Raw genomic sequence first — 13,901 nt, forward strand, 5'->3', positions numbered from 1 at the left:
GAGCTTTTTTTTGAGGGGGGGTGCCCACAGTGGCTGATGAATTTTTTTGGGGGGGGGTGCCGAACCTAATATCACTCGCCCAACTTGCAAATGCTAACAATTGCAAGCGATGCAAGCCAAAATGCCAAAGTGGCAGCCAATCCAAACCAGCCCTTGCCACATCCGCTAATAACTCACCCATTTCACAAAGCAGCAGCCAATACAAAGCAGTCCTTGCAGTAGACACCATTCACCCACCCAATCGCTAGATCCTGCTTGCAGATGCAACCAACTGCCTGTCCCCCACTCTGCACTACCCATGTATAAGACGACCCTCCCCCTTTTTAACTTTATTTTGGAGTAAAAAACCCTCATCTAATACACAGAAAAGTACGGTATATCAACATTAATCAAACATACCTCGAAACCCAGGGATACAGAAAGCGAGCCGTGGTTAACATCAGTCAGATGTTAATACCTAACCATCATAAAGAAGTAGAGGAAATGTAGATTCAAGAAGGGAGAGGTCCTCTTAGCTAGGGTTGGAAAACCTGTGGCCCTCTAAATATTGTCCCTGGCTATTGGTCATGCCAGCTTGGGCATTCTTACTCTTAATGGCCAAACTAGCATCACGACTGCAATGGTCCTGCAGGCACTAACATACCGGTATGTTATAAAAATATCCCATGAGAAAGAAGCAGGGGGAAAACTAAAAGACTGGAAGAAAGTGAAAATGTATTTCCTACTTTGCAAAATAGGCACACAATTGCCCCAATGACTGAAGTATTATTTAGGGAGAAGAGGAGTTATATACAAAGAGAGGAGAGCATTTCCTGACACAGAGCAAGCAAAGGAAAAGACATGTTAAGTGACTTTAAGGCTCTGGCTAATCTACAGACAGAAACATTAATAGCAAGGATGGCTTTCCAGGTATTAGCTGATAATGAATGAAATCACACATGTCTTCATTGTTAAAAGCAAACGGGACCTCTTGACAGTCCTGGGAAAAAAATGCAATAGTTGCTCAAAAGGACACAGTCCTTCCTACAAACTATTAATGAACCACTGTTCCAGACAAGTGCCAGGAATTGGAGTATTACTGGAGCAATATTTTATTGACGCCATAAAGCTAAATGGACCTTCTGAAGAACTGAAGTCATCACTGACACAGACTCTACCAAACAGTCAGGATGGTTAGCCCCAGTTTAGAGAGGCACATTTTGTCTTGGAGGCTCCCTTGCAAAAACCATTCAGGCTTAGAGATGCCGGGAAGAATATATTTCAGGCATCATTAGCCTCCACTAGTTTTACAGGATGATCTCCAGGCAACTTTGCTAGTATCTGACTCAGTTTAGTAAAATGCAGCTTGCACTGGCAGAATCCCTTAGACAATGGAGTCATAGCACAAGTTATTTTAACGAGGCCCCAATAAAAGCCTGTTTTGCAAACGGCTTTGGCATGCTTGCTTATGTCATGTTTTCCCACAAAGAACTTTGATGTGAAACTCTGTATGTTATGATTATTAGATGTAGGTTAATCTATAGGGGAGTGCATTAATGTGCAGGGTAGGTGTGCCTTTGTGTGCAGTTAGCTACCACATGTCCTGCTGAATAGCCAGGGGTTTCCAATCTGTGATCCAGAGGTCCCACACTGCGGAAGGAGGAGACTTTCCAATGCTGGAAAAGCTTCCCTAAAAAGTCTCGCCTAACATACTTGGGTATATTCTGAGTGCTCTCAGTGGATGATAATGTTATAAGAATTTTAAGGTTCTATATAAAAAAATTAAATGTTCATAACTGTATATATAAACCACATGTCTGAAACCCCACAGATTAGGCCCAGAACAATTTCGCTGAAAGGTCAAAGTGGGAAGTCTCTCCATTGTCTCTTTCTTCATAAATCCTGTCCTCACAAATCCTGTCTTAATGGCACATTTAAGATATGAATAGGGTGTGAGCCTGTGACCTGGATTCAGGAATTAAGTAGTTATAATAACAAAAGAGTGGCCAAACCCAGGTAATCCAATCAGGTAACCTGGCAGACAGGAAGAAACAACACACCCAGATTTCCACCCCTTCTCTGATGTATTAAGGGAGTGGTCTTGGGCCACACCCCTTCTGTGACGTATGTATGATGTTTCTGGGGTGGTCTTGGACTCCAGGGCGGGCAATTAAAAATGTCTATATAAGGGCTTGCACGCATGGCTCTGGGTCCCTCCTCCTCCCTCCTGTGTGTGTGGGGAGCACCCTGTTGCAACAGCTTTTAATAAACTAGCCGCCTTGCTTTTTGTTAGAACTCTGGTCTGTTCTCTGTCCTTTCTGTGCAGGCAGGGGTTTCAAAATAATGTCCTGCCGAGGTTCAGGATTCCACCCGGAATCGGACCCCTTACCTTACCGGGATAATTCCCTTAAATTCTTACAACAATAATAAGACCCAATATAAACTTGAGTTGGTATCTTAAGACTTAGACTACACCCCAGATTCCTTTGCAGCATGCAACAAATCCTTGGAATAAACTCTGGATATCCTCAGCAGACATGCTGATGTAGAAAGGATAGCCTGGAGCAAAGAAGTTTGAAAACCATTGTCTTGGACTAAATCCCAAACTTTTGTTTCTCTCTCATAGGCTGCATTTTTTTTTTTTTGCTTTTTTTAATGGGAGTGAGCCCCACTGAAAACAGGGTGACTTACTCTTGAATGAATGGGAATAGATTTGCTCTGTTAACAAATTAAGTATTTATGTCGATGACTTCATCGATTCAGCTGCTTTTGAGCTTCTCTCGCTAATCTCTTTGGCTTGAAACCTGCACCAAGTCTCTTGCTCCCTGCCGCGGTTATTCTCTTCATCTTGCCTCCAGGAACCGCTCAGATTTTCCACTGAAGAAATTCTCCTTATTGACCATTAGTTTGTCACTTTCAGTACTGCACGCTCTCAGTCTTCCCCTCACACCAGCTCTACCTTTTGCTCCTTCTATGACCTGCAGTCTATCATTGCAATGGCATTCTTTGAAACACTGTTCCTTTTTTATGGCCATTTTCAACTATGTATTCTCAACTCTGATTTGTTTGTCCCACAGCCCCATTCAACTGTTTGCTCCAGTAATCTCCAGCCCCAGCTTCCCTCTGAACTCACTATCTCTGTTCACACTCTTGAGTTGCTGAGCCCCTTGGAGGAAGTAAACATAACAGTCAAACTTCACTCCATTAAAAAGTCCATTATCTCTTCTCCTCTGGCCAAACACCATCACTACACCTCCCCCCCCGCAAACCCATTCATTCCAATAACCCTCAGAGCCTTTTCTCTACCTTTTATACTCTACCAAAGCCTACTCCTTCCTCTCTCCCATCTTTGGACCAAGACCTCATCATTACTCCAATTCAAAAAAATGAAAGCTCTCCATATTTCTCTTGCGTCTGCCACAAATTTTTGAGGTGCCTTGTGGCGCAGTGGTCTAAACTACTGAGCCTCTTGGGCTTGCTGATCGGAAGGTCGGCGGTTCGAATCCCCACGACGGGGTGAGCTCCCGTTGCTCGGTCCCAGCTCCTGCCAACCTAGCAGTTCGAAAGCACACCAAAAAGTGCAAGTAGATAAATAGGTACTACTCCAGCAGGAAAGTAAATGGTGTTTCTGTGCACTGCTCTGGTTCGCCAGAAGTGGCTTAGTCATGCTAGCCACATGACCTGGAAGCTGTACGCTGGCTCCCTCAGCCAGTAAAGCGAGATGCTCGGTCCCAGCTCCTGCCAACCTAGCAGTTCGAAAGCACGCCAAAAAGTGCAAGTAGATAAATAGGTACCACTCCAGCAGGAAAGTAAATGGTGTTTCTGTGCACTGCTCTGGTTCGCCAGAAGTGGCTTAGTCATGCTAGCCACATGACCTGGAAGCTGTACGCTGGCTCCCTCAGCCAGTAAAGCGAGATGAGCGCCGCAACCCCAGAGTCGTCCGCGACTGGACCTAATGGTCAGGGGTTCCTTTACCTTTAAGCTAGGTTCAGACGAGGTGACCTCAGTGTGGTGCTGCAGAAAAATGACTGGGGAGGAGCACAGCAGCTACAATCTGCTCCCCCCCCCCATCTTGATATATTCTCTACTTGGAATTGGATTACAGCAATGGAAAAATAAGAAATGGCTTTTCAATGCAAAAACAGAGGTCCTTAATCAGTTCTCATTTTGGTTTAATTGTTACGTGCAGATAATAGTTAAATCAGAAAAGGAGCGCTACAGGTCCTCTAAGGAACTGTCAAGCCATTCTTGCGCTGCCATAACTGAGTACTTTCATTAGCAGATTAAAATATGTCCTTTCACTTTTAAGTGTTTTTATTCAAGGTCTCTCAGCGTGCATTTAACTTCCGCAACAGCTCCAACCTCGTTTCCCCCCTCAAAATTATGAGCCTACTTTCCATAATTTATTTTCCCCACATAAGTTCATAATATATAAATGACAAATTACCCAATCAAAATGGATAATTAATTCAAGGTCAAGCCAGTGGTTATGCATCTTTCCCCAGTTAACTCGGGCAAAAAAAAAAAAAAAAAAAAAAGGAACACAGGGGCCACTATGCAGAAGTGTGAGCTTTGAAAGCCAACATGTTTGTAACCCCTCCGTATATTCCCTCCCCAACTGTATGGCCACATTTTCTTCTTGCCGCGTACGACCAAACGGTGGTGATCCATACGATTATCCCTATCAGACATGCCAGCCTACAATCCAGCCAAACATTATTCACGCTTACAAGAAGTCACAGCCTATCTCCATTCCACTGCCCAAATGCTACTCACTTCTCCATCCTGGAAATGCTTCTTGAGTTGTTTCAGCATGAGAGTGAGCTTTTTCGACTGCACTCCGCTATAAGCCAGAAGCATGTTGCCAAACTGGCGCTCCGTGATCCGGCCATTTACTGGATCGTGCCTTTCAAACTGGAACAGAAAAGGAACAACACTGATTCATCAGTTTCATGCATCAATAAACCACAACTTTTTGTGTCCTTTCATGATAAAAAAGGCATTAATTTTTGCTGCAGCAGTAGTGGAGATAAGTCTTGACCTTTCACAATAGCACTCTACATTTCTCAATTATCCCTGGAAAAGAATAATTCCCTTCACAATTCCCAGTAGCCATGTTAAATGCTGATTTCCACTTTATATCCAGGTTTTCTAATGGGGGATCTCCATTAGGTCTCGATTAGCCTGGCATATACAAGTAATTGTTTTCTTCTAGCGTCTTGTGTTTTTCAGGACGTAAGGCATTATCTTATTAGATACCACCACAATGGTCTTCAAAGATGGTTTGCTTGGCTTCTAATGGGTGTACATGGTTTTATAAACAGTATTGGTTTCTAAATGAATCCAATATTTTCATCCATGCTAAAAATGTGAAGAGTATTTTTCCTTCGCCATTAAATACATTATGCATAACAAGCCTGAAAAACATGGCATTCTACACATTGACGTTTACGGGGTAGTCAGACTGCTTTGAACTGGAAGTGCTGGGATAAAGAGATGGCAATTCCTTCAAGGCATCTTTCTTCAGAAGGAATAAGTCAGAATTTCTGACAAAGACTTGGTCACATTTTTCAGATGTCACATGCTGTGAGCTCCTTGGTATTGCATTCTGAGTATTCAACCAGCACACTGATTCCCTTTTTGACTTCCTGGCCCGTGGCAAGCATAGTTTGCTGTGAGATCTGAAGCAGTTAAACAATGGGTGCTATTAATCACAATTTCTTTCCAAACCAGAATCTTGGGTGTGTTTTCTTTTTTGTATATTCTGTTGATATAAATCACCTTGTGCATAGTAATATAGAAAGGTGGTATACATAGTAAAAATGAAATGAGGAAAAAATGAAATGAAGAATCTAAAACCTATTTAAAACTGGCCTCCCAAGCATTGCTAATATAGTATAATATGGTATAGTTTGCCTGATCTGGATGTCCTGTTTGCTGCTGCTCAAGAAGTGGAGAAGGGAACATGCACATGTTCATTGCTTCCAATATTCAAATATTTTGGCTATGACACCTGAACATGAACCTCAGGATAAATAGAGGCATTTACTTCTAAACACACTATTGTAGGGACAAAGTGTTTCACATTGATCCAAGTAAGTGCAATGATAGGTGCATGTTTTTGTGAGAATGCTGGAGGAAGAATGCAAGGAATGTATAGAGGACAAAGCTCCCATCGGTTCAAGCTGTTTTCTACCACATGCATCAGGTGAATGAGCCCCAGGCTCACATGTATTCTCAATCCCAGGCTAATAAAATCATATTTACTTGGACAGCTCACTGAACACACATACTTCGACTGAAAGTGGAACACAGAATGCAGACCTTGGGAAATCCCAAGTACAGATGAACTGGGCACTGTGTGATTTCCAGTCATATGGAGACAGACAGGTAAGGATTCCTATTATTAGGCCAAGACTTGTTTCCCTCCAAGGCTGGGTCAGGGCCAGTGCAAGTGCAAGACATTTTGCTGCCTGAAGCAGAAAAGCAAATCCACAGGTCAAGGTGCTCAGTACAGTACTCATGGCTGCCCAGGTTATTTTGGCACTTGAGACAGAAAAGTCCTCAGGTGCCTCTCCACGGGAGCTAAAATAGAACTATCATAAATTAAGTAACTTTGTTGCCCTTTTTATGACATCCTAAATCAACTGCCTCACTCTGTTAAATGGTAGGGAGGCACAAACAGGAGTGGGTACAATCTCCTTGTACTGTAATGTCTAGAGTTACCCTAGATATTTTTCTAATCCATTGTCATTAAGGAACAAATATATACAATGAGTGGCTGTGTGGTATGTTAGGGTTGCCATATTTCAAAACGTGAAAATCCGGACACAAAAGTTGCTAAGCTTCCTTTTTTTGCAAAGTTGTTGAGTTGTTGTTGTTGTTGTTGTTAATCAAAAAAAGAAGAAGTTTTTGAGCTTTTTAAAAAGGAAAATTACCAAAATCTACACTTCTGACATTGGTTGCCATATATCTGGATTTTCCCAGACTTTTCAGCAATTTCCGCCCAGACACTATTTCCGACGACCAAATCCCGGCTATGTCTAGGAAATTCTGGATGTATGGCAACCCTATTGTATGTTGACATTTTCACACAAATTATGAAATAACCTGTTACTATCCAGCACCTTTACCCAATAACAAGAGCACCTTGCTCAGAGGTTACCTGTTTTCATGTACTTGACACAGAAACTCGTTCTTAGTTTCCAGTGCCACTCATTTTAAAGTGCGGCTCTTGAATGCTATACAGATGAAAGATTAAGAGATACTTGAGGACTGCTTCCCCCCATGCCACCCTGCCCGTTCTCTAAGATTAGGAGAAGCAGCCCTTCTCTGTAACCCACCTAGAGCGAAAAGGATGCTTGACAATGGTAACAAGAGATAGGGCCTTCTCAGTGGTTGTGCATCAATACTATGAAATATCTTGCCTCACAAAGTGCACATGGCACATTCTCTGGCTGTTTCCCCCCCACTGGCTGGTAAAGACACTTTTATTCCAGAACGCTTCTGCATGCTAAGGTTTATCTGTGAAGATTATTACTACTGTATCTGTAATCTCTGCCACTGTTGCTCTGAAATGCATTTTTAATGTGCATTTTTTTCTGTACCCTTGTTCACATACTTTTTTGTTTTCTTAACATACAACATATTTGTTGTATGTTACCCTGAGTGCATGCATCGGCGCTAGAAGGGTGGAATAGAGATTTTTACATAAATATTTTCAAAGCAATCTATTAGGGCCACTCACCCTCCCCAATTTACAATATGAATAGACCTAGTGCATATCCACTTATTCCCCTTAACACTGAGGCAGCAAAACATCTATCAGAACTCATAAATTTACACTAAGTAACACAGCCTTTTAAATCATTTTCATAGGTGCATTTAAACACAAACACCAAGCATTGGTTTATTATGTTTAAATCACACAGCCGCATGGGAGCAATTAAACAAAAACTGCCCCCAGAGTCTTTTTTTTTTTTAAGAACTTTTTTTAAAGAGAGAGAGAGAGAGAAAGAAGGACATCCATCACAACCATCTGCGGTCACAATAAGCTGCAAGATAATGTGAGCATTAGTGCCTGAAGAGCAATAACTGTGTCCTAGACTAGCCTATAAAAGAAGACACAATAACTCTAAATAAGTCTTAAAGTAAACTATAAAACGAAATAATATAATCCAAAGCATAAAGTTTTCGCCATTGGTATTCATGCAGTCCCTTCAGAAAACTCGCCAATGGAGACACAAGCCACAGAAATATAACAAGCCCAGTGCTAACCTGACAAACTCCTCTTCAAAAAGATCCCTGCCTTCATGCTGTTAGAACCTCTCTGGAATACTGCTGTTATCATTTAGACAGAACTGCGTAATAACCCAAACTCGCTCAGACAGATGCCATTTGTCACTCAATCTGACAGCATTTAAGGTTTCCCCAATTTCACAGAGGTTCACCAGAAACTCAAGAGCAAGTGTACACTGAGCTCATCAAAACAGAAGAGGGCTGCAGTAAGCATGCTACATTTATGGCTTACGTAACTGGCAACCCCAATGCACTCTGTTTTGGCATTAAAATACATCAACTGTTCTCTATACTTGACAGGAGAAAGCCAGAAAATCCCTTGGCGGTCGCCATGGGTCAGAATTCTCTGGATGTGTAAAAAGATGGTTCTCTCTCTCTCTCTTTTTTTGATAGGGCAGGTTAGTATTGATGTTTCAAAAGAGAAATCTGGGATTTAAGAGCTAACCTGAGCCTTTTTGTGCTGCTGCATGAAGAAAGGCAATGCTTTGGAGTTACCCCCCCAAGTGAATAAAGAGGCCTGAATTCTAAATAAATAAATAAAACAGTATTCCCCAGCACTCCTAACTGAGCTCTGTTGCAGGGGCAGAAGAACTGCCTCTGGCTGTGTCTGCCTGAACTTTCCACTCCTGCCATTCTGCTCCAGCACAGAGAGCTCCTTCAGATGATGCGTTTATTCAACATCAATCCAGATTTGCTTGCACAAAGCTTACAAAGCACTGCCTATATGGAATGTTGTTCAGATCCGTTTATACTGCAGTAAGCCTGCATTCTGATTTGCTTGCAGTGTGTTCACGCATCTTCCCGTTAATCATTTGTTCATCCCACACTTTTCAACACAGATGCCCCATCACTTCCCAAGCCTCAAAATGCCTGATTCTTTTTATTTTTAAGTGCTAGGGCAAAATAGCAATTAAATTTCATTTATTTATAAAGTATCTCTATGCCGTTATAACATAAAATAGCAGAGTGGTGGTGTACAACAAACAACAACAACAACAAAAACCATTAATCACCTTTAAATGTGCAAACTTAAAAGTTTTGGGGGGTTTAATCCCTTCTGCAAAATACTGAGTCTTAGAGGCAATGCAAGTTAAAGGGTTGCAAGGTACTGTTGAAGCATCCTTCAGTTGGTGCAATGGGTCAGTACACCTGGCTGATAACCAGAAGGTTGATGGTCCGAGCCCACCAAGGGATGGCTGTGGACAGGATTCCTGCATTGCAGGGGTTTGGATTAGATGACCCTTGAGGTCCCTTCCTACTCTGTGATCTGTGATTCTTCAGGAATAATACGCAGGGTGCTGGTGAAGATCCTACGCAGAGACCAGCACAACAACTTCACGAGGCATCAAAGCAGGATACTACTTAAATTAGGTGGCAGAGTTTCAGTGGTACAGTAGATGCTTTGTTTGCAGAAGTTCCTAAGTTCAATCATTCGTGTAAAGATTCTCAGGTAGGAGGGCTGGGAAGGACTCTTGCCTGATACCTTGGAGAGCTGCTGTACTGACAGCAGCAGTCTTGATGTGGTGTAAGTTATCTTCATACAATTCTGCAGTTAGTGGAATACCAGCATTCAACAAGGTAAGAAAGACGTCATTTCCCCAGTACAGTACAACTGTGCCTGTGTCTAGCAGACATGCATAGACTATTGCGCTTCAGATGGGCAAATCCATGCCAGTGGAACAAAGGAAACTAAAAAATCAAAGTAAAATGGAAGTCTACAGAAAGATATGCATTTATGCTTATATCTACTCCCTCCCACCTTTCCCTTTCTGTTGTCACCGCCACATAGAATCATAGAATCTTAGACTGGGAAGGGACCCCAAGGGTCATCTGCTCCAAACCCCTGCAATACAGGAATCTCAGCACAGAATCATAGAATCTTAGAGTTGGAAGAGACTTGCATCACTCTCTTCTGCCAGAATCTTAAGTTATGTACCGTCATCTGTCACAGACAACTGGTGAATTCTTTTGAGGTCTCACCCAGCCACAAACAGTTGGGCGAGGTGGAAGCTCAAGCTTTCAAAGGCAACCGGTACTTCACACAAAGGTCCTTCCCTGTGGCAAATTGCATTAATTCCACACATCATCACATGTGATGAATGCACAGTGAATCTCTCTCTCTCTACCTTCCCCGTCTTACCAAAGTAGGCTTCCTACCAGGTGTACCACAAAGAAGACATACTTGTGTTCTACACATGGGACAATTTATATACAGATTCACACCGTGTGAGGCATGACTTTTGTGTGAAGTGGTCCTTAAGGTTGCAATCTTAAGCTTACTAGGGATGGAGATCTATTGGACGCAGCGGAGGGGATCTACTTCTGAGTAAATAGGCTTAGGATCATGGCGCAAACTGAGAACTAGAAATTTGCGCCAAGGAGAAGCCATGAAACAAGCCCATAATCGGTTTTGCACACATAAACATTTTTAAAATACAGATTGAAAGGAGAGCTATTTGAAGTTCAAAATTAATCTAGCAGAACACAATGCTTCAATACGCTGAATGCAAATACTTCATAAAAGCACTTAAATATGTAATAAAAATGGCTAGTTATACAGTTTCCCCAAGGAAAGGACTCCTCTGTGAATAATCAAACCCAATTTATTTTCTGAGGTAGTATTTCTTTTTTTCAGTTTTCTTTCTTTTTAGCAGTGCCCTTGTAGGCAGGTAAAACACACACACATACTTGCCCTGAGATCAAACCTCCTTTGAGACTTTAAAGAATAAAACGTAGAGACCAGGGACAATCTCTTTTCACTAAAAGTCTTCCCACCACTACTGAATAAGAAACGTTAAGGAGCTTTCCAATTTTGCACAAGATAATGGTGATGAGCCAAGGCTACATATAGTAAAACAATGTCATAATAAAAAAAGATTTTTCAATGTAGCTTTTGTCCTTTTCTCAAATGCTTATCAGCCAATGGGCAAGGTCACTTAAGAAAAGAGAGAGACAGAGAAATGACAAGCTGGAATTCAATGTCTCCTCTTTTTATATACCAACATAGTTTCTCTCAGACTTCTGATTAGTGAGGAAACTTTTCCTGAATTAAATCTGAAAGCACACTGAACTGTATGAGTCGTTGCTTAGACTGGAAGGAGGCAACCCCACAGAATCAACTCATGCGGAGACACAATAAGCAGCTTTCTCCAAGGACAGGACATTCCATTTTAATCACTCCTGGTGAAGAAATGTGTGACCCAACCATACCCAACACAGGGGTGCAAAAGAATGGCCCAACCCCAACAGGAGGCTGATTGCAAGGAGGCAAGGTTGGAAGAATGAATCAATTAAGTAGGCATGGCTTGCAAGATAAAAAATGGTGGCTCAATTACCTACTGCTGGAGATGACCTGCATTTACACAAGTACAAACCTGCCTCAAAGTTACTATAGGCCAGAGATTCTGGTTGTCGAAATGTGTGCATATGTGTGGCTTTTTGCTGTTGCTTTAGTTGAACAACTGGGAACACTTTGCAGATTTACCAGAATACACTGTTCCACACAATCTTGAAAATATTAGCTCTGAGGTTATGTGATGGTATTTTTTAAAAAAACGTGTATCACTTTGTTGTTTGCCACATTAGGATCCCTTGGGAGGGCAGAATAGATATCAAACAACGCTGAAAACCATTCACCAATCTGTCTTCTGCCCCCCCCCCCCCCGCTGAAAAGGTACAGCAAGCTGCCCGGGAGCCAGAAATTATTTAAATTTCTTGTGACATTCTTCCAATTCCAGCCCTGAGTTGGGGAATGGCTGAACCAGGCCCGCAAAACCCCGCAAAGACTGTCAGCAAACCCAAGGGAAAATATTTATTATTTGTCCTTTGCTCCTGTCGTCTATCTCCAAGGAACTGAGACTGGCATCCATTTAGAGACCTGCTTGCAAGCACATGTTGCTTAAGAAAACATAAGCTATTTCACTGTAAAGACATGTTCAAAATAATAATCCTGGAAGCTTGCTTGTGTCAGAGGAAGTGGGCCTTGAAGAGATGGAAAAACAGGACAGGCAAAAAACACTAAGGATGATGGATTCGATTTAGATGTATGAGCATCAGCATTTTTGAACATCTCCTGCCTGCTCTGATCATTATAAAACAGCAAAATCAGGGAAAGCTCTTCATAGCTGGGACCAGAACTACCCTATAAAGCAAAGTAGTTCTGCCCCAATAGCTGCTGTTTCAATTGAGAACAACAGAATTTCCAGGAGACTGGCTGCAGTGAGAAGATGAAACCCAGCATAGCACTGTGGGAATGACATTTAATTTACTTTATACTCCGTAATGTCAATAAAAAGCAAGGGGGAGAAGTGGGGGTGGGCAAGACACCATCTTGAGCAAAGCAACGCAGCCTGGAAAGGCATTAAGCTGGCAGTTGCAATTCTGGGCTTTGCTGAGCTCAAAAAGCAGATGAAAACTCTGGAGCCCGGCAATGCAAAGCAACAAGATGTCCCAAGGATGCTTGTGGCAGGCATTTCAAAGCAATCAGTTTGCCCCTTCTTACACTGTGCTATGGTGGCAGAAGGGGAAAGCCTCAAAGTGACTGTCTAAGACAGACAGGCAAAAAAATGTTTTCATTATTTCCAGCTGGACAGTGATGCCAGAGAGCAAAGATTAAGAAAGAGTTTCCAGATAAAGCCACCGCTTGGTATTTCACAGGCATTCATGGCTATGGGAAAAGGTTGCACTGGACGTGACAGGAGATGGGAACAATAAATCAATGTTTGTTGCATGAAGACAAAGAGCCGGAAATGCAAAAGGTTGCATCCAACCAACTTGTCCTGTTTGTGCTTCTGCAATGGAACTTCCCCTCCCTCCCCTGGGTGTCCTCTTAACCCTCTGGAGCAGATTTGCTGCTGGGGTGTGGGGAGGGGAGAGGGGAATCAGTTGTGCAAGTCCTTGCACACATGGAACATCTTGGCTGGGTGCAACGCAAACAGGTTTGCCGCTTTCCACCTGGGGAAGTGATGATATGAGTGTGATGTGAACCCCTTGAGAGGGACTGTCGTGGCCCTGAATGAATTACTTAAATAAATATAAAACAAAAGTTCTACCATGCTCCCTATATGCTACTTTGTACACATCTCCCATTTGACCATACTCCAAGAACCTTTCATAGCATAGGCAAATTCATTGCCACCCATCCCTCCCTGGTTTGGGAAGATGTCATTGGACTGAAGCATGAGATGCAGAGATCCAGAGTGCCTTCAAATAGTGAAGCCCCCTCCCCCCCCCACTTTCCAATCGGAAAGTTGCAGAATCCCCCAAATGAACATAGGAATTTTCCCTATCTAAACCCAGTCACAATACTGCTCTATCTAACTCAGTGCTGTTTTCTTTGATTGAGAGCAACTGAAGTATTGTGCAAAGGTATGTTCATGCCCTGCTACCCAAGATTCTTTAACGCAACACTGCAGAATGAACAAGGGGTGTTGCGTTCTTCTGCTGCTGGCAGGATTCCAGGAGAAATATTGTTGGCCACTGTGGCAAACCGGGTGCTTAACCAGTTGGACCCCTGGTCTGATCCAGCAGGGCTCTTAACATGGGAGGTTATGCCTACAAAGTATGCAGTTTACCACTAAGCTACAGCTCCTGGACAACATTTTCTAACTTGCAGACCTGCTGTG

General features: G+C 42.5%; 1 protein-coding gene across 6 annotated transcripts in view; it reads right to left on the reverse strand.

The window, feature by feature from the left end:
• Positions 1 to 13,901, reverse strand: part of MICU1 (mitochondrial calcium uptake 1) — a 131,640-nt gene that overhangs the window by 27,044 nt on the left and 90,695 nt on the right. For all 6 annotated transcript variants that reach the window (XM_033149118.1, XM_033149122.1, XM_033149120.1 and 3 more), the window contains one exon: positions 4,756 to 4,893. In XM_033149118.1, coding sequence (XP_033005009.1) covers positions 4,756 to 4,893 — 138 coding nt within the window. The remainder of the gene's footprint in view (positions 1 to 4,755; positions 4,894 to 13,901) is intronic.

This window comes from Lacerta agilis, chromosome 5 (genome assembly GCF_009819535.1).
Source record: "Lacerta agilis isolate rLacAgi1 chromosome 5, rLacAgi1.pri, whole genome shotgun sequence".
Classification (NCBI taxonomy): Eukaryota; Metazoa; Chordata; class Lepidosauria; order Squamata; family Lacertidae; genus Lacerta; species Lacerta agilis.